Source organism: Anopheles stephensi, unplaced genomic scaffold (genome assembly GCF_013141755.1).
Source record: "Anopheles stephensi strain Indian unplaced genomic scaffold, UCI_ANSTEP_V1.0 ucontig447, whole genome shotgun sequence".
NCBI lineage: Eukaryota > Metazoa > Arthropoda > Insecta > Diptera > Culicidae > Anopheles > Anopheles stephensi.
In genome coordinates, this window is record NW_023405399.1 from 42,168 (window position 1) to 62,928 (window position 20,761).

Below are 20,761 nucleotides of genomic sequence, written 5' to 3' on the forward strand. Positions count from 1 at the left end.
TCATGCATTGATGAGCAGGTGGAAAGCGAACGGACGGCAAGGCAATCGGGCCGGTGGGAGTGGGAGTAAATGAGAAAAAAAACTGAAACAACTGGTTTGTAATTTAGCGGCCCATCGTTCAATATGTATCGGAACGTGTATCGGCGGATGCTAAAGTTGCTGCAGTTGATAGAAATTCCTAGAAATGACTGACAATGGCTAAATCTCGCGTGATTGATGGAAAGCACAGTTATGTAGTGGCGGTGTTTTTATTTCATTTAAACCCATTTTTTTTGCTTTCCTTTGGACATTATAATTTATTGTCCGGCGAGACCATCCATCGAACTGGTTGATGAGTTATCGATCGGAAAGCTGGCGGAGAATTGTTTAATTTAAACCTGAGTCTTTTAAGGATAATATTTTTGCAACCATAAAATACAGTTCGCATCACGGTAATTCACGACTAACAAACGCCTAGATTGTTGTGGGTCCTCAGCTAAAAGCACCTCATAGGACGGACGGAACATTCTCATCTAATTACCTACAATTAACATTATTTATGCCATCATTTACACTAAGGCCAGCTAGCGGGTTCACGTTTAGCCGTGTGTTCCCGGGGGCCAATCCAGAATAGAAAGAGCGGACGTCCTTCCCACGCCGATCAATAGCACATTTGCATTTTCTCAAAATAGGATGGCAAGTGTTAGCAGGCGGAACGCGTATAAGGACATCTTGCCGGATGGGCGGCAATTGGTGTGCCGCGTATGGCGCTGTCAATAATATTACTACCACAGGTTTAAAATGAATTCTTGGAGAGGCCTTTTTTTGTTAAGATGTTTTTGCAGTTTTTTTTGCCGTCTGCAAGGTCGGCATTGTATGGTGCTTCATAGAGAAGACCTTACAATATCCCAGCCAGACGTCATACACTGGACGATTACCACCTCACAGCCTTCTACCACACGCGTATTTCCCTATTTTCCCGCCGTTTTCTTTCTTTCCGCCACAATGATACGTTCGATGATGATAATGGAAAACAGAATGTTGCACATCAGCGCGAACTTGAATCTTTGAAGTGACCTCCAACAAGTGCTAGCAACTATCGACGAACCTGCCGTTAGCTCCGTCACTCAGTCGACGTTTGGTGTTTGATTGAATCGTACCGGAGATCTGCTAGTAAGAGACAGAGCACCAGAACTCAATCGTCTAAGCTATTAGTGAACTTTATGGATGATTGTTATCGCTTTAAGAAAATGTGATAAAAAAGTTAACTGCTTTAATTATCGGTCGGGTGTTCGCTTATCAATTTTTGATTGTTCAAATTTATTTGATCCTCGTCTCATTAGAGTATTACAAGCGAAATGATTGTGCTAGAAAAGATGGATCTGAAGCAAAAGAACTTTAAGAAAATTGGACTGATCTGTGTGGTGGTGCTGGTGTGTGGCATGGTGTTTAGCTATGGAATATTTCCCGCCATTTTACGCTTCATGATCAAACAGGTATGCTTGATGAGCTGGTTGGGGAGCCGTTTTTGTGTCTTTCTACGCAAGGAGCTAATAGACTTTGAGTGGATATTGTGCATTGCTTGTATGTATTTGCAGAACGTTTTGCTCAAACCGGGCACCCAGATACGTGACATGTTTGAGAAGATTCCCTTCCCGCTGGATTTTAGGCTACACCTCTTCAACGTGACGAATCCGGACGAAGTAATGCGTGGCGGGAAACCGCGCGTCAAGGATATTGGGCCTCTTTACTTTGAGTAAGTATGGTGAATAAGATTTAAAATTTGTGTCAAGGATTTATCGAAAACTCCATTCGAAGATAGTAGCTATTTATTGTAGCTCTGCGGTCAAACAACTGGACCGCGGGACACAGATTCCTCTGGGAACTTTTCGCACATAGCCATCCCGGCAAAAGCAGCCCGCAGCACAGATTAAACAGTACAAGTTTTGATTCAGGGTAGCGCAACTCTTCTGTACGCAGGAGCCACAGCACGAATAAACCTCATTCCGGCCGCAGCGAGGTGCTCTAATGTCAGCGGCTGGAGCTTGTGCCAAAAAAACAAAAAATGGTATTACATTTGACAAATGTGAAGAAATATTAAGAGGCTAATACCTAGCTTACCATTTTTGGAACCAGCTGAAATGCACCAGGGCGAAAATACGGGTAAAGGCAACACGCTTAGAGCTGATGCAACAGTGCAAGCAATTAGCCCGAATGCTAGTATAATTTTCCAAACACACGCCATGTTGGTGGATAGTGGATGGAACAATTCTGAACATCTCGCAAATCGGGTAACGATATTTTATGGCTGTTTGTGCGTTTGCAATGGTGCGCAACAAAAGGTACGTCCCGCTGTGTCAATTTGTACAGCTGGTTTCCTGCTGCAGAGAAGGAAGCGGCTTATCTGCCTAGCAAAACCATTACTGTTGTTTGGTTCAGATGGGTTTTTTGTGTATCATCGGGCTGCATCGAAAAAAGGTGACACTAACACATATGTTGTACGCGGGATGAGGTTTGTGCGAAGATGATGTTTCGGTATCGAAAACGAGAACAGAATTATTTGAGGGACATAGTATTGGTTATTTTAGGTCGAAGGTTGGTGGTTCATTGTTGATACGTTTGGTGATATCTTCTGGTGGTTTTGTGTTAAATTCGGTGTCAGATTTGCGCACTTGTGTTTGTCTGTTAGTGCTGGTGCTCGTCTATATCTGTTATTGAGATTACCTCAGATAACCCTCAGCTGTCCAAGATTACTAATTCTGTCAATAGAATTACCTCAAACATTGGATGGCTTTAGTGTTCAGGTCTAGAGATATTGGTTTTATGTTTTGTTTTCAGAATAGGAAAATTTTTTACTCAGCCAAAATACTTGGGAGATACCGTCCGATTTAGTGGAGTTATGGCTCAAGACAGAGGCGCATCAACCTATTAGCGGAAGGAGCAGCCGCTCCTATTCGATTAGGGGTGCCTCACCGGCCAGGGAAATTCTGTTGGTCCTACTCACAAACGAGTAACAATTAGACAGGCTCAACTGTCATTCCGTTCAGGGTCTCCAAGGTCCTTGTTCCGCCACTGGTTCAAGATACTTAAGCTTACATAGAGTCATGGAAATTATCAGACTTGTGAGACTATGAGTTGGATTGTTCAGCTGTCGTGAACAACGCAGAGAATCAGTTAAAGCTCGTGTTCTCGTTGTCGCAGGATACATGTCGATAGCTAAAATATGTCAAAAAATAGTTTGTTGCGAGCTTATGGACACGTGCTCCAATGCATTACGAAGCTTATCAGCCATACTACTATGTCGTAGAAATCGATCTTAAAGGATGAACCACCTCAAACATGTGCAAGAGTGTTATTTTGAACCGTTTATAAGACAGTCTTAAAACACTGTTGTACTGAACGCAGATGTGCAGATAACTTATGGTTTGAACAATGACATATGGGCTAACTTTGAAATGCGAGTAAATGAAGTTAAATGTACCAAAAAATGGCAGTCTTGAACCTCCGGGTGTTTTAGAGCAACAGAAACCCCAAAAGTTAGAATCAACATTGAAGCCTTTCGGGCTACTTTCGAAACATATCATGAGGACTTAAAGTATAAAGCTCCTTAAGCAATCCAAACCCAAGTATTATCCGTGAGCAGATTCTGGTTGATATCTCGCAGGTGACATTCTCGACTGCGAATTGCAAAATACTGCTCGCCGAACGCAGACACACAGCTGCTCGTTGCGAATAGCAAACACTTATGGCAGAGGAAAAATACAGACGCCAGTAAAATAAATATTGAGTAAACATTGCCATAAAATTGGCAGAAGCTTTCGGACGAAAAACTGCGATAAAATGGGAATCAATGCTTAAGCATACCTAGCCAATTTCCCCCTCAAATTGAAGAGCTGGTTTTAGTGAGCAGCGTTTTGCTTGCGTGTTTGTCAACTAGTCCTACTAGATAGAGGTCAACTAGTAGTTCTAGATATTTAAACACTGTACAAGCAGCGGTTAAATAATGAATTTGATTCCCGAATGACACAGTAGCACCGTGATCAATAAACGTCATCGTCTAGAGATCTGATATAATTAACAATCCATGCGATACATTGTAGATCGCTTTTCAGGACACACTAGTAAGACTATTGAAATAGACATTATCAGTAAGACACAGATTATAAGTTTGTAACGTGAAAACCTTGATAGCACGCCAGGACTTTACGATGACTTATCCGGGATTCAATCAGGAATCAAAATAAAAGAAGCTGGAAACTAGTTGTTCAATTACTAGTATTCTACTTTGTAGAACATTATTTTACATGCTAAAGTTTATTATTCACCAACTTCATTTATTGTACTGCAATCGAATGGCGAATTCCGGTTCTCAGATGCATCGAGCCGCCTAACCACTAACCACCGATCGGCATTCCTTGTCCGGAACGCAGAAACCGCCCTCCCGTTTGCGTGTGTAGTCATTCTGGCAGTAGCATCCCTTGTAACACCGGTGCTGACATTCCTTGTCCCTCGATTGGTCCGTACACGTCTGCTCGAAACACATGCCACAGCACCGATAGACTTCATTTTTACCACATTCCACTGCGAAGAGAAAAGGGCACTTTTTAAGTTAACAACTCAAAGTCCATCTGTCATGCGGTCCGTACGTACTATGCTGGAAACAGGTCAGAACGTTATTGTTGGGAATAAACTTCTGCGCGCAACACACGGCCACACAGGCCAACAGTAACACTACCAAACACTTCATCACTTCAAAGCTGTACGGTGGATACGGAGCTAAACGGTTGGCAGATCGTCAAAATACGTATGACAAATGGGAACGGATTTCGCACGTCCGTTATATGGTATCGGCCGATAATGTTCTAGATCGCAGGCTTCCACCTGTACAAACACAGCAGCGAGAAATGTTTTTGCACATCAGCACCAGATTCACCAGATGAAGAAGTTTTTTTTTATTAGCTCGGTTCGAGTTGCATTCAAGAACTTGGGAGTATTTTGTTCCAGAACCGCTTCCAGACAGTTTCATAACAACAGCTGTAAGTGTGATAAGTGAGAGCGCTTGTTTTTAGGAATTTCCAAAGTGTTATAACGATGGTGAGTGCCTTGGGGGCTTGGTCATCTTCCTCCCGAACGCGGCTAAGAGGGTTTCATCAGTTTTGGACAGAGTTCATGTCTCAGAGGCGTACTGGGACTATCCGTTGTAACATTTATTTTGTGTGGAGAAGTTTCCTCAGGCTGTAGTATGACAGGTCACGGATGGCTCTCTCTAGCGCCAGATTGAAAAGGAGACAGGTGAGCCCATCTCCCTGGTGCAGGACCTTGGTGGTAGCAAAGGGCCCTGAGAGTTTTCTCCTTGTATGTGATGTTGGTCATTGTCATTCTGACTAGCCTGGTAAGCTTGACGGGGTCTCCAAAAGAGATCATTGCGTCGTGTAGTTTTACCCTGGCTTTGCTGTCATATGTGGCTTTAAAATCAATGAAGAGATGCTAGGAGAGGAGCTGCCATTCATCTTCTTCAACATTAGCCGCATGATGAAGATCTGCATGATCCTTCTAACATATGTACATCCTTGTTTGGGAGGATTTTGTTAGTCCTCTTTGGTTGAAGAAAGATTGGATATAGTCCTTCAAAAAAGACTTGCCCAATAATTCTATAGATCGCTGTTCAAATCAGCTGAGAGTTCCTTCAAAAGACAACGTACTGAATGGTTGACAGCTGGTGACAATAAGAGATATAGGCTATGATCTATGGGATAGCGATATCGATCTTGAGCGACTCTGTCTCAACAATCGTTGTTGTGGCTGGACTCGTTGTCTCCGGACTTGGAGAAGTAGCATCGGAGGTACTGATGTCACCTACAGTTGATTCACCTACAGTTGATTCAGAATTCGTGGCGGTAGGGTCAGTATGAGAAATCGTAGACTCGGTTACAGTTGTGGTCGAATCAGAGATAGTTGGATCGGTTCCAGAGGTAGAAATACTTGTTGTAGTGTCGCCTACAGTGGATTCAGGATTCGTGACGGTTGGGTCAGTATAAGAAGCTGTTGTTGCCTCTGTGGTTGTATCCGGACTTGATGAAGAAGCATCAGTTTCAGTAGCAGAGCTACTTGTTGTAGTTTCGCCTACGGTAGATTCTGGATTTGAGGAAGTAGACTCAGTCTCAACAATCGTAGTCTCAGGCGAAGTGGCATCGGTTTCAGTCGTAGTGGTACTTGTTGTAGTTTCACCAACAGTGGATTGAGAACTTGGGAAGGTAGGCTCTGTCTCAACAACCGTAGTCTCGTCTGGAGTTGTGTCGGGATTTGGAGAAGTAGGATCTGTTTCCGGGGCAACAGTGTTCGTAGTCGTATCGATTACAGTTGTATCAGGATTTTCAGATGTGGGTTCTGAAGTATCGGATGTTGTATCAACTGGTGTAGGATCCGTTGCCAGGTCAGTGCTATCTACTGGCGTAGAGTCCGTTACAGGGTCAGTGTTATCTACTGGTGTAGGATCCGTTCCTGTTTCATCTACTGGTGTAGGATCCGTTGCAGGGTCAGTGCTGTCTACTGGTGTAGGGTCCGTTGCAGAGTCAGTGTTATCTATTGGTGTAGGATCCGTTCCTGTTTCATCGACTGGTGTAGGATCCGTTGCAGGGTCAGTTCCATCTACTGGTGTAGGTTCCGTTCCTGTTTCATCTACTGGTGTAGGATCCGTTGCAGGGTCAGTTCCATCTACTGGTGTAGGATCCGTTGCAGGGTCAGTGCTATCTACTGGCGTAGAGTCCGTTGCAGGGTCAGTTCCATCTACTGGTGTAGGATCCGTTGCAGGGTCAGTGTTATCTACTGGTGTAGGATCCGTTCCTGTTTCATCTTCTGGTGTAGGATCCGTTGCAGGGTCAGTGCTGTCTACTGGTGTAGGGTCCGTTGCAGAGTCAGTGTTATCTATTGGTGTAGGATCCGTTCCTGTTTCATCGACTGGTGTAGGATCCGTTGCAGGGTCAGTTCCATCTACTGGTGTAGGTTCCGTTCCTGTTTCATCTACTGGTGTAGGATCCGTTGCAGGGTCAGTTCCATCTACTGGTGTAGGATCCGTTGCAGGGTCAGTTTCATCTACTGGTGTAGGATCCGTTGCAGGCTTCCACCTGTACAAACACAGCAGCGAGAAATGTTTTTGCACATCAGCACCAGATTCACCAGATGAAGAAGTTTTTTTTTTATTAGCTCGGTTCGAGTTGCATTCAAGAACTTGGGAGTATTTTGTTCCAGAACCGCTTCCAGACAGTTTCATAACAACAGCTGTAAGTGTGATAAGTGAGAGCGCTTGTTTTTAGGAATTTCCAAAGTGTTATAACGATGGTGAGTGCCTTGGGGGCTTGGTCATCTTCCTCCCGAACGCGGCTAAGAGGGTTTCATCAGTTTTGGACAGAGTTCATGTCTCAGAGGCGTACTGGGACTATCCGTTGTAACATTTATTTTGTGTGGAGAAGTTTCCTCAGGCTGTAGTATGACAGGTCACGGATGGCTCTCTCTAGCGCCAGATTGAAAAGGAGACAGGTGAGCCCATCTCCCTGGTGCAGGACCTTGGTGGTAGCAAAGGGCCCTGAGAGTTTTCTCCTTGTATGTGATGTTGGTCATTGTCATTCTGACTAGCCTGGTAAGCTTGACGGGGTCTCCAAAAGAGATCATTGCGTCGTGTAGTTTTACCCTGGCTTTGCTGTCATATGTGGCTTTAAAATCAATGAAGAGATGCTAGGAGAGGAGCTGCCATTCATCTTCTTCAACATTAGCCGCATGATGAAGATCTGCATGATCCTTCTAACATATGTACATCCTTGTTTGGGAGGATTTTGTTAGTCCTCTTTGGTTGAAGAAAGATTGGATATAGTCCTTCAAAAGAGACTTGCCCAATAATTCTATAGATCGCTGTTCAAATCAGCTGAGAGTTCCTTCAAAAGACAACGTACTGAATGGTTGACAGCTGGTGACAATAAGAGATATAGGCTATGATCTATGGGATAGCGATATCGATCTTGTCCAGAATATTCTTGACAGTTTGAACAGATGTTCTGACAGTTGATCCTGAATGTAAGTGCCGCAACGAAAAACTCTACAAGGTGATAAAATTTTGTGGTTCTTTTATGTTCTTAGCTATTTATTAACCGATACGTTAAAATATTGGACAAACACAAACATACGTTAGAACAGCCGTAGTCCGCGAGCGATCGGTATCAACTGCTCCCTCATTCACGCTCGACACACAACCGCGATCGCGCGTCGATAGTCGACAAACGAATGTCGACGTCGAGCAACTGGCTGCGTCCGTAGGTACGGGAAGAGTCCGCCGCTGTGGCCGCGTTCTCACAACAGGTTCCTTTTAAGATTCTGCAGCATTTCGTAGTTACTTAACCATATATTGCGGTGGTCGACATCTATCTTCCCACAAGTTTTCATCTCTCTCAAGAAGTGATTAGATATTTTCCCACAGGAAGCCACCAATGGCACAAAGACCTTTCGATGTTGTAGGGCCAAGGAAGAAGAAGAACAAGAAGGATGCATAAAATCACAAAAGAGCCCAGATTGGCTTGAGGCGATGAGGCAATAAATGAACATCAATCTCTAGGTTGATGGTAGCAGCGAACTCACGAACAAAGGCGTCGAACATATTTTCTCTCCCGTGGCTGTTTTTGTGCTGTTTTTCGTTACAATTACTAGCTCAAATATGTTTATTCTCTTCAAAATCATTCTTACTTTTGACAGCCATTGTTAAAAATTCTATTAAAATTAATAAATATTTATACGTCAGAAGCATTACTCGCGGATGACTGATGGGAACTGTTGTTTGGGACAACTTTGGTGCCTAATGCAGGGTCCGTTCGGGTGAGCACGAATATAGCCTATCATGCAGAAGCATCCTTGCACACACCGATCGTCGAGGCAACCGACCCATCCACGGCACGTGTTGTAGCTGCACAAGCCGCAACACAGGAACACTTCGTTTTTAACACACATTTCTGAAAGGAACAAAACAGAACAGCGTTAGACAATGATTTGCCAAGAACTAATGAAACCATTCGAAAAGCAAAATAATTACTTGGTATGCATCGGGGTTTGGTCGTCGTGCTGCTTTCGGTTGTAGTTGATGGCGCTGATCTTGTGGTTACTGGTGCTGCAGACGATGAAGAATTAGCAGGTACTGTAGATGCGGTCATAGTTTCTCCGGGTATAGGTGTAGGAGAAGTAGTTACAACCACCGAAGCAGTTTCGGTTGTATTTGGATTCGTCGAGGTGGATGTCGTTTCTGTAAAGGTAGTTTCTGCCGGAGTTGTGTCCGGATTTGGAGAAGTAGTATCGGTTACGGGAATAGAGGTACTGGCAGTAGTGTCGTCATCGGTGGATTCAGAAATCGTGGCGGTAGGCTCTGTCTCAACTGCTGTTGGAGAGGTATTATCGGTTACAGGGCCAGAGCTGGTTGTAGCAGTTTCACCTGAAGTGGATTCAGGACTCGTGGAGATAAGAATAGTCTGAGTAGTTGTAGTAGTATCGGTAACAGTAGATTCAGGATTCGCCGAACTAGACTCAGGTTGAGCAATTGTACTTTCGACTGGTGTCGTCTCCGGATTAGAAGAAGTAGAATCGGTTCCAGGAGCAGAGGTTGTAGTTGTTTCGCTTATCGCTGGTTCAGAATTCGGGGAAGTAGCATCGGTTACAGGAGTAGATGGACTGGTAGTAGTGTCACCCACAGTGGATTCCGGACTCGTGGAGGTAGACTCTGTCTCAACTGCTGTTGGTGAAGTAGCTTCGGTTATTGGACCAGAGCTAGTTGTAGCAGTTTCGATCACAGTGGTTTCAGGACTCATGGAGGTAGACTCAGTCTCAACAATCGTTGTTGTGGGTGGACTCGTTGTCTCCGGATTTGGAGAAGAAGCACCGGTTATAGGAGTAGAGGTACTGGTAGTAGTGTCACCCACAGTGGATTCCGGACTCGTGGAGGTAGATTCTGTCTCAACTGCTGTTGGTGAAGTAGCTTCGGTTATTGGACCAGAGCTAGTTGTAGCAGTTTCGATCACAGTGGTTTCAGGACTCGTGGAGGTAGACTCTGTCTCAACAATCGTTGTTGTGGCTGGACTCGTTGTCTCCGGACTTGGAGAAGTAGCATCGGAGGTACTGATGTCACCTACAGTTGATTCACCTACAGTTGATTCAGAATTCGTGGCGGTAGGGTCAGTATGAGAAATCGTAGACTCGGTTACAGTTGTGGTCGAATCAGAGATAGTTGGATCGGTTCCAGAGGTAGAAATACTTGTTGTAGTGTCGCCTACAGTGGATTCAGGATTCGTGACGGTTGGGTCAGTATAAGAAGCTGTTGTTGCCTCTGTGGTTGTATCCGGACTTGATGAAGAAGCATCAGTTTCAGTAGCAGAGCTACTTGTTGTAGTTTCGCCTACGGTAGATTCTGGATTTGAGGAAGTAGACTCAGTCTCAACAATCGTAGTCTCAGGCGAAGTGGCATCGGTTTCAGTCGTAGTGGTACTTGTTGTAGTTTCACCAACAGTGGATTGAGAACTTGGGAAGGTAGGCTCTGTCTCAACAACCGTAGTCTCGTCTGGAGTTGTGTCGGGATTTGGAGAAGTAGGATCTGTTTCCGGGGCAACAGTGTTCGTAGTCGTATCGATTACAGTTGTATCAGGATTTTCAGATGTGGGTTCTGAAGTATCGGATGTTGTATCAACTGGTGTAGGATCCGTTGCCAGGTCAGTGCTATCTACTGGCGTAGAGTCCGTTACAGGGTCAGTGTTATCTACTGGTGTAGGATCCGTTCCTGTTTCATCTACTGGTGTAGGATCCGTTGCAGGGTCAGTGCTGTCTACTGGTGTAGGGTCCGTTGCAGAGTCAGTGTTATCTATTGGTGTAGGATCCGTTCCTGTTTCATCGACTGGTGTAGGATCCGTTGCAGGGTCAGTTCCATCTACTGGTGTAGGTTCCGTTCCTGTTTCATCTACTGGTGTAGGATCCGTTGCAGGGTCAGTTCCATCTACTGGTGTAGGATCCGTTGCAGGGTCAGTGCTGTCTACTGGTGTAGGATCCGTTCCTGTTTCATCTACTGGTGTGGGATCCGTTGCAGGGTCAGTTTCATCTACTGGTGTAGGATCCGTTGCAGGGTCAGTTCCATCTACTGGTGTAGGATCCGTTCCTGTTTCATCTACTGGTGTGGGATCCGTTGCAGGGTCAGTTTCATCTACTGGTGTTGGATCCGTTGCAGGGTCAGTGCTGTCTACTGGTGTAGGATCCGTTCCTGTTTCATCTACTGGTGTAGGATCCGTTGCAGGGTCAGTGTTATCTACTGGTGTAGGATCCGTTCCTGTTTCATCTACTGGTGTAGGATCCGTTGCAGGGTCAGTGCTGTCTACTGGTGTAGGATCCGTTGCAGGGTCAGTTCCATCTACTGGTGTAGGTTCCGTTCCTGTTTCATCTACTGGTGTAGGATCCGTTGCAGGGTCAGTTCCATCTACTGGTGTAGGATCCGTTGCAGGGTCAGTTTCATCTACTGGTGTAGGATCCGTTGCAGGGTCAGTTCCATCTACTGGTGTAGGATCCGTTGCAGGGTCAGTGCTATCTACTGGTGTAGGATCCGTTGCAGGGTCAGTTCCATCTACTGGTGTAGGATCCGTTGCAGGGTCAGTGCTGTCTACTGGTGTAGGATCCGTTCCTGTTTCATCTACTGGTGTGGGATCCGTTGCAGGGTCAGTTTCATCTACTGGTGTAGGATCCGTTGCAGGGTTAGTTCCATCTACTGGTGTAGGTTCCGTTCCTGTTTCATCTACTGGTGTAGGATCCGTTGCAGGGTCAGTTCCATCTACTGGTGTAGGATCCGTTGCAGGGTCAGTTTCATCTACTGGTGTAGGATCCGTTGCAGGGTCAGTTCCATCTACTGGTGTAGGATCCGTTGCAGGGTCAGTGCTATCTACTGGTGTAGGATCCGTTGCAGGGTCAGTTCCATCTACTGGTGTAGGATCCGTTGCAGGGTCAGTGCTGTCTACTGGTGTAGGATCCGTTCCTGTTTCATCTACTGGTGTGGGATCCGTTGCAGGGTCAGTTTCATCTACTGGTGTAGGATCCGTTGCAGGGTCAGTTCCATCTACTGGTGTAGGATCCGTTCCTGTTTCATCTACTGGTGTGGGATCCGTTGCAGGGTCAGTTTCATCTACTGGTGTTGGATCCGTTGCAGGGTCAGTGCTGTCTACTGGTGTAGGATCCGTTCCTGTTTCATCTACTGGTGTAGGATCCGTTGCAGGGTCAGTGCTGTCTACTGGTGTAGGATCCGTTCCAGTTTCAATTACTGGTGTAGGATCCGTTCCGGGGTCAGTGCTATCCACTGGTGTAGGATTCGTTGTTTGGTACCCTGTGTAGGATAAACCAACCGACAACAAATTTAGCAACACAAAAATTGTCACAGTCACCCCCATCGTTGTTGCACTTGCAAGTGATAAAACGCTTAAAAGATACGTCCGCAAAATGAACATTTATAGCTAGGACTCTCTGCAAAATCACGCTATCAACTGTACAAACACACGCTCGGCTTGACTCTATTTTTTAACCACCAAGGTCTATGAAACGGTTTAACCCATACTACAACTACAGAAAGCTCTGTGAACGTTTTGCAACGAGGATGACCGTATGCCCGAGCAAGCCTGGGTGTCTAGAAAGAAAACCTTGAAAATGTTTGGCCTAGATTCGATACCTTACCGTGGCGTCATATTTCGGTGCATCTGTGCACATATTTTGAACGTCATCTGGGACCGACGCTGTGCGAATGTAACTTTGCGTGAAGTAACTTCTTCATTTTACCGATTAAGCAATTTTAAATACTATAGCAAATGTTTGTACCATCTCCTGTAGGGAATGGAAGGAAAAGTACGACACGGTGGATAACGTGGAGGAAGACACCCTTACCTTCACACTGCGCAACACTTGGATATTCCGGCCCGACCTATCCGCACTGACCGGGGAAGAAATCGTCACCGTACCGCATCCACTGCTAATGGGCGTGCTGTTAATGGTGCAGCGAGACCGCGAGGCAATGATGCCGCTGGTGAAGAAGGGTGCCAACATCATTTTCAACCCGCTCGAGTCCGCTTTCCTGAAGGTTCGCATCATGGATCTGCTGTTCGATGGCATATTCGTCGATTGCAGTAGCCAGGACTTTGCCGTGAAAGCGCTTTGCTCCGGCATGGATTCCGAGGGTGCTGTTATCCCGTACAACGAGACACACTACAAATTTTCGTTCTTTGGAATGGTGAGTAGGACATCGACAACAATGAATGCATCATACAGTAATGCTGTATCGTTTCCCGACAGCGCAACCATACCGAGGCTGGCCGTTGGGTTGTGTATCGGGGCGTGAAGAACATTCGTGACCTTGGTCGGGTGATTTCCTACAACGATGAAACGGAGATGGATATCTGGGATGGGGATGAGTGCAATCAGTACATCGGTACCGATTCCACGATTTTCCCACCGTTTCTTACCAAGCAGGATCGGCTGTGGGCCTGGTCGCCGGAAATTTGTCGCTCCCTTGGTGCGCACTACGTGCACAAATCGAAGTACGCCGGGCTGCCGATGAGTTATTTTGAGCTGGAGTTTGGTGATCTAAAGGCGAGTTTGGTGCTGCCCCGTGCTCTTCTATCTCATTAACGGTTGTGTTTTATTGTAGAATGAACCACACAACCATTGCTTCTGTCGGGACGCACCGGATGATTGTCCTCCGAAAGGAACGATGGACCTGTCACCGTGTCTAGGGGGACCAATTATAGGGTCGAAGCCTCACTTTTACGGTGCCGATCCGAAGCTCATCGAAGCGGTAGATGGACTGGAACCGAACAAGGAAGCGCACGATGTGTACATTCACTTTGAGCTTGTAAGTATCGTTGGTGGATCGCTGTCCCCATGTCTGTAATGGTGCTTGATTTACAGTTTACCGGAAGTCCTGTGTCAGCTGCCAAACGACTGCAGTTTAGCATGGAGCTTGGCCCTATCCGTGACCACGAGGTATTCGGTCAACTGCCGGAGGTGATTCTACCAATGTTTTGGGCTGAGGAGGGTGCATCACTCAACAAAACCTGGACCAACCAGCTGAAGTACCAGTTGTTCCTGTAAGTATTACGAAGGCGCTCTACCTTGGCTTCGAAAACTAATCTTTCTCTTCACCAAACGGCCCCCCAAAGGGGGCTCAAGTTTAATGCTACCGTTAAATGGCTAACGATCATAATCGGTACGTTCGGGGCGATCGGGTCGGCTTACATGCATTTCCGCAAGGAGTTCAAAACGAGCGATGTGGCACCGGTCAGTGCAGACACACCGGACACTAATCCTTCGTCTGCCAAGGGCAATAACGACGTGGTGAGCGTTTCGCTCGGGAAAAATCTACCACCCGTCATCGATGGGCTGGATAAACCGCCGAAAATGATGGCATCTGAGATACGGCCAGATCGATACTAGAGCGGGGTTGAAGCTAGGTTGAAGCACGCACTAGGTTGTTTCATGCTGATAGAAGGCACTCAAGAATGCACTCAGAATTCTAAACATTACACAAAGTGCAGGAGTAGGTGAACTTGTCTACGTGTATATAAGTCTATAGAAAGCGTGAAATTAAATGAAAAACAACAAATTTATTTGATCTCAAATAGCGTACACTATTTTTCTTGGAATAAAGATTCATTTGGTTAAGAATTAATTCTTGGTATGCGTCGTACTTTCTTACCGGTAGATCTCGTGCTATGGTACAATATTGATAGACACTGAATATGACACCTGTCAATGTGTTCCTGAGTGTGAAGACTCTTATTGATCAGTAATTTAAGTTCGTTTCTCGAGGTAATCCTTATCCTCTAAAATCCATTTCTTAAAGTTCATTTATAAATTTATTCATTTGCAGCACTTCCTTTATCTCCTTTCATAGCAGCCTTCCTTTATCAGTACTTAACTTCTTGATTGCATTGATGTTGACGTACTACTATCCAAGATCCCCTTTAGAACCCTATTCTATTTCTTACCTCATGACATTCCATTTTAACCTCGTACAACCCGGTAAGAGATCGGCATCCATCCCCCTGGTATCGAGTTATTGCTTAGTTATATTTAATATATTGATCAGTTACCAGGGTTGCGGTCATCAATACTTTATTGTATCATAATTTCTCATGGGAAAACAACCCTTTTGATGGGAGGTAGACCCATGGTATAGTGCAATCGGAGGGTTATGTCGATGTTTATGAACTATTTCCTTGAATTGATTTGACAGTGCTCCAAACGCAAACATGAACGCATAGAAACTTTTGGTTTAGTTCAAAATTTTCACGTCAGTCAAATGAACAATTGGTGTATACAATCGGTGATGTATAATTTTTATATTTTTGTCATACTATTTCTCTTTATATTTTATATTGTGCTCAAATAAACTTAAATAAAGTTTTGAATGAAGTAAAATTTATTTACAAGTTTACTTATGGCATAAGTATCTAATATGTTTATTAAAGTAGTAGACAGGAACAGAAGACCTTGATATCTACTGTTTTAAGAACTTCTGAAATGAAATGACAGGAATAATATTTTTAAAATTTATGAAATTTGATGAATGATTTTATTGAGTATTGTGTTTTGGTCTCATTTTCCAGTCCATTCTGAACTTTTAATAAGTATGGTTAAAGAACTCAGAATAATTTTTTATTCATTTAATGATAGGATCTTATACGCAACAGTTCCCCAAAAAAAAAGTCAATGTCGTAAATACGTAAATATGTTAAATTATTGCAAAATAAAGTAGCAGAATTGGGAATTGAATCCCATCCAGAACGCTTTCGCATAAGTTACAAATAAAATCATGAAAAAAAGGCAGTAAAGGAAATGGTAGACTGAGACTTTTCGAGGTTAGAATGCCAAAGAAGAAGAAGGTGGTCTAATTCTTTTTCCAGTCACTGTTCCTCCGGCGTAACGGAGGAACTTTGGTAAACCGTGCAAACTATTGTCATTATCTAACTTATTTCAAGGTCAAAAGATACCACAGGTTTCAGGAAGGCGAGCTGTTTTAGAAGTTAAGATCTCTTGGTAGTCTAAATTCTATGAACAAACAGTGCTCTTGGTAGATAATGTCCCTTAGATGACGAAGTCTTAGAGCATGATTTGAGAGATTCCTTGGACAAAGAGATCTCTTGGTAGACAAAATCGCTTAGTCGACAAGAGACAAGAAAAGCCAAATTTCTGCAAATAATTTTTACTCAATTTTAGAGTGTACAGATATGCGTGTGATACACTGTACGTAGCACAGAAAAATGCTATTTGCATTATGAAATCTAAAAATAAATAAATATGAAACATTGTTGAGCTTTATTGGTTTCCCAGATACCAAAGCTGCAAAGAATTTGTGATCAAATTTCAAAAGGGTCAACATTTAATTACCCTCCATAACCAATAAAATTCTTTCACGATACCCAATTTCACATATTTTTATTACGTTGAAGCGAAACAATCTGTGATGAAAAATTCCACAAAAAAGGTGATTGTTTGGCAATAAAACCGAAAGGGTAGCGCCACTACTTTTTGCTCGGCGGTTGCGTTGGGATAGTTCGGGGACACTTATTCAACCGAATGCATGGACCATCGGGTGCGTACTTCCGCACGAAACCCTTCTTGCAGTAGCAACCGCGATAGCACACGTCCGGGCATGTGGTTTCATCCTCGAGGGCACATGTTCGCTGGACGCACGATCCACAGCATAGGTATCGCTCGTTCCTTGGACAGACTTCTACAATGCGCATACACAGAACAACACCAAATTAATATCATAAAACTTCCACCAAATCACCGCTGGTTACCTTGAACACATCCTGTTTGTTGAGCGTAGACTGACGCGAATCCTACGATCGCTATGAAACACACTAGAAGTGATAGCTGCATTGTTGCAAAATGGTACTGTTTTGTCACTGAATGGCCTCGAAGTGATAAGATTTTCCCTTGAGCTTATATGTTTTGTTTGGTGGTTTGAAAGACGAACGTCTGTCATATACGAACTAAACTACTTCACCTGTGTAAATGCAAACAGATCGTACAGTCTGTAGTATTTCTTTCCTGTTTTGTTTGTTACACGATGTTTACACATACACACAGACACACGGTTTCCAAAAAAGGAAGCATCTCGGTTTTGGTTGAATAACTCAAAACAAGTGTAAAACCGCATTGAAATGGAGCCTCATTAATATTATAGCAAATGTTTAATCATATGCGCCTAGCAGGTATGCAATCCAATGTTTGAAATCGTACAATGACATTTCTGTGCCACGGTACACACCTTCACCCAGGCTGCATCCGATCTCTCTGTCAGGTCTGACTCCAGCTCTGTGCTCCTCTACGCCTCATGCCGAACGGGTCGCTGGCAAGCACCTTCCTGTGTGGGGCATGAGTCCGGCATCCTGGCATCACGTGCCCTAACCAGCGGATCCTTCCGGCTAAGGCAACCGTCGTGATGTCCGCTTCGCCAAACAGCGCAGCTAGCTCGTGCTTCATTCTCCTTCTCCACACGCCCTGCCCGCACACACGGCCGAAGCTATCCACCGCTTGATGATGCTGAGTGCATTGGTGTCCTCCGCCCGTAGAAGTCGTCTCGCCCCGTAGAGGACTACCTGCCGTCAGAGTGTGCGATATATGGCGCATTTCGTGCATTGTAGAAGTCTTCTGGATCTCAGGAGTCCGTGGAGCATGTAGTAGGCAAGATTCGAATGAGTTTCGCTATTTAAGCAATTATCCGAAATTAAAATCGTGCCAAGGTAGCATAACTCCTCTACTACCTTAAGATCGTCGTCGTTAACTAATAGCAGGTACTTTGTCTTCGTCGCATTGATCCTCAATCCAAAGTGAAGTCGATGCCTTGAAGGCGTGGGGATCTGGTGCTCCCGGCACTTCTGGAGGATCTGCCGAAGATTTGGTCGGTCATGGATTTCCCTCCAACAAAACCCAGCTTGGTAGCTTCCGACGAAATCTGTAGCAAGGAGTGCAAGTCTGCAGAAGAGTAAGCGGAACAGGATCTTGTAGGAAGCATTCAGGACTGTGATGGCTCGGAAGTTAGCACAGTCCAGCATGTCGCCCCTTTTTTACACTTGGTGAACCACACCCAGCTTCCACTAGTCCGGTAGTTCTTCCTGGTCGTATATCCTGACAAGCAGCCGATGCATGATCACGGCAAACCTCTCTGGGATCGCATCATGAACATTCCTTCCATCAGTCACCATCGCTGATAGCCGACTTGGGAGTTTTCAGCTGTCTGATGGCACTGATGACTTCATCTAAGGGGCAATCCGTCATTGTGATGCTAACTGTTGTAGTGCTGCTCTCCCCTGCTTTCTGCGCCTGGTACGTTTCTCTCCTGCATCTTCCCCGTTGTCCGTTGAAGTAGCACTTCCACTTGTCGATCACCTCTCACTCGTCCGGCAGAATATCTAGCGAGTTTTTCCCGACTGAGATAGCCACTCTATCAGCTGCTCATCTGACTCCTCGGTGCTGCGCTGCTTGTCCTGAAAGAGCCATGTCTGCTGCCTTCTCAGTCGTTTGTAGCTTTCCACGTTCTGCCGGGTCTCGCGCTGGAGTATTCTGGCACGCGCTGCGTTCTTCTCGGATAGTGCTCGGCTGCTCTCATCATCAAACCATTCCTTCCTCTGGTTTCGTGCCATGTGGCCAATCGTCCGCTCGGCCGTGGTGCTGATGGCTAGTTCCAACGTACGCCAGTGGTCATTAAGGGACATCGACAGGCCTCGGTAGTGGTGTCCTCAAGTGATCAAATTTCAAAAGGGTCAATGTTTAACTACACTCAAAAGCCAATAAAATTTCTTCATGATTCTCAATTTCACATATTTTTATTGAGTTTATGAATGAAAAATTTCATAAAAAAGGACTACTTTTTGCTCGGCGGTTGCGTTGGGATAGGTTGGGGACAATACTTCTGTTGAACGCATAGACCATTGGGTGCGTTCTTCCTCACGAAGCCCTTCTTGCAGTAACAACCGCGATAGCATCCTCGAGGGCACATGTACGCTAGAGGCATGATCCACAGCATAGATATTGCTCGTTCCTTGGACAGACTTCTACAAAGCACATAAGCACAAGCACAGCACCAAATTAATACCACAAAACTACCAATCAGCTTCCTTTGATTACCTGGAACACATCCTGTTTGTTGAGTGTGGACTGACGCGAATCCTACGATCGCTATGAAACACACTAGAAGTGATAGCTGCATTGTTGCAAAATGGCACTGTTTTGTCACTGAATGACCTCGAAGTGATAAGATTTTCCCTTGAGCTTATATGTTTTGTTTGGTGGTTTAAAAGACGATCGTCAGTGTTGTACGAGCTAAGCTACTTCACCTGTGTAAATGCAAACTGATCGCACAGTTTGTAGCATTTTTCATTTGTCACACGATGTTTACATATACACACAGATACAATCGTTTCCAGAAAAGGAAATATTTCAGTTTTCGTTAAATTACTCAAAACAAGTGTAAAACCGCATTGAAATGGAGCCTCATTAATATTATAGCAAATGTTTAATCATATGCGCCTAGCAGGTATGCAATACAATGTATGAAATCGTACAATAACATTTCGGCTCCACGATTTCGGTTAAGCAGGGAAGAAACGGTCAAGATGCAAATAATTTAAATTACTATTGTTTAATTGAAATTAAACCACAAAATAGCATAAAAAAGGAAAACAATTAATAAAACATTCAGCTCTGTTTCTTGCCGTTCTTGCGTCACAATAATTTATTAAAGCAATAGTCTCGTCATTGTAGTTACAAGCACTGTGTATTTACAAAGGAAGGTTGGTAGGTTCAATTTACAAAGTGATTGTTTTGTTGCGCGTTTTGTAGGAGAAGAACAAAAAAACTAACAAAGAAGACAAAAACACATAAACCCTCCCGTTAACTATCTTAAAAACACACTTTTTCCCCCCGCTTTTTTTCGATTGTTTCATAACACCAGATTTAGGTTTTACTGTTCAACGAAACACTTGGTTCCCCTTTAGTGTGGCCTAAGTGTGTACCCATACCAATAAATACAGATTCTAACAGCTGTTACACTGTTCCGAAAACGTTGCGTTCGATAATAAATCGCAATAAAATACTATTAACATTACGTGTTCTGATGCGCCGATGCAAGGTCCATTTCTCGTACCAATCTCTATCACAACTAAACTGTATTCACAGTTGGATTGCTTTTTGGGGTGTCCCTTTTTCGCTATTGATTGCTTCTTGCACCACACCGTTAACGATTCTAAGCGTGCCTATTGTTTCACTATCCCCAGGCTCTTGGTAGAGCTTTGGTGAAAAGTTCGGTTGCTCTAGCAAAACATAAATAAACATATCACATTTATTAATTCGAGAGCATAGCATATCCATTTTTGGGGATCTCTTCCCTTCCAAATATTGCACACATGTTGCTGAAACAATCGTCTTGATTTCACCATCACCATCGTTGATTTAAAATTGCATTGAGTTTTTTTTGTTTACTCGTCCGCTGCCCGTCTGCGCTCTCGCAGCCCAGTGTACGATGTCTAGTAATAAGTTAGTTTGCTTCTTGGAGCTGCTGTCTGCCCCGTTCAGTGGAGCTTTTCCTTGCCCAGTTGAACTATCCGAGGGTTCAGATAGAGCCGGGTCAACGTTCGCATTAGGTAGACGACGGCAGCGAAGAACAGCATCTGATCCAGACAGTAGTACTGCAGGAAGCTAGAAGAAGCGTGCAAGAGAAAAAAAAGGA

General features: G+C 44.4%; 4 protein-coding genes across 11 annotated transcripts in view; 1 reads left to right on the plus strand and 3 right to left on the minus strand.

Moving 5' to 3' along the window:
* Positions 1 to 1,127: 1,127 nt before the first annotated feature.
* On the plus strand, positions 1,128 to 14,778 carry LOC118517050 (sensory neuron membrane protein 1). The gene is made up of 7 exons (XM_036062898.1): positions 1,128 to 1,475; positions 1,578 to 1,735; positions 12,859 to 13,255; positions 13,318 to 13,614; positions 13,673 to 13,876; positions 13,933 to 14,111; positions 14,184 to 14,778. Exons 1-7 carry the CDS (start codon positions 1,338 to 1,340, stop codon positions 14,455 to 14,457), a joined length of 1,647 nt encoding a protein of 548 aa, XP_035918791.1. The 5' UTR covers positions 1,128 to 1,337; the 3' UTR covers positions 14,458 to 14,778.
* LOC118517051 (cysteine-rich venom protein 6-like) lies at positions 4,293 to 4,800 on the minus strand. Its single transcript, XM_036062899.1, has 2 exons — positions 4,630 to 4,800; positions 4,293 to 4,560 (listed from the first exon to the last, which is right to left on the minus strand). Exons 1-2 carry the CDS (start codon positions 4,724 to 4,726, stop codon positions 4,367 to 4,369), a joined length of 291 nt encoding a protein of 96 aa, XP_035918792.1. The 5' UTR covers positions 4,727 to 4,800; the 3' UTR covers positions 4,293 to 4,366.
* A 1,540-nt stretch (positions 14,779 to 16,318) lies between the features above and the next one.
* LOC118517054 (cysteine-rich venom protein 6-like) lies at positions 16,319 to 16,980 on the minus strand. The gene is made up of 2 exons (XM_036062902.1): positions 16,830 to 16,980; positions 16,319 to 16,759 (listed from the first exon to the last, which is right to left on the minus strand). Exons 1-2 carry the CDS (start codon positions 16,909 to 16,911, stop codon positions 16,548 to 16,550), a joined length of 294 nt encoding a protein of 97 aa, XP_035918795.1. The 5' UTR covers positions 16,912 to 16,980; the 3' UTR covers positions 16,319 to 16,547.
* A 2,758-nt stretch (positions 16,981 to 19,738) lies between these two features.
* Positions 19,739 to 20,761, minus strand: part of LOC118517059 (UDP-glucosyltransferase 2-like) — a 45,380-nt gene continuing 44,357 nt past the window's right edge. For all 8 annotated transcript variants that reach the window (XM_036062915.1, XM_036062911.1, XM_036062912.1 and 5 more), the window contains one exon: positions 19,739 to 20,730. In XM_036062915.1, the coding sequence (XP_035918808.1) occupies positions 20,604 to 20,730 (127 nt within the window). In that variant the 3' untranslated portion in view covers positions 19,739 to 20,603. The remainder of the gene's footprint in view (positions 20,731 to 20,761) is intronic.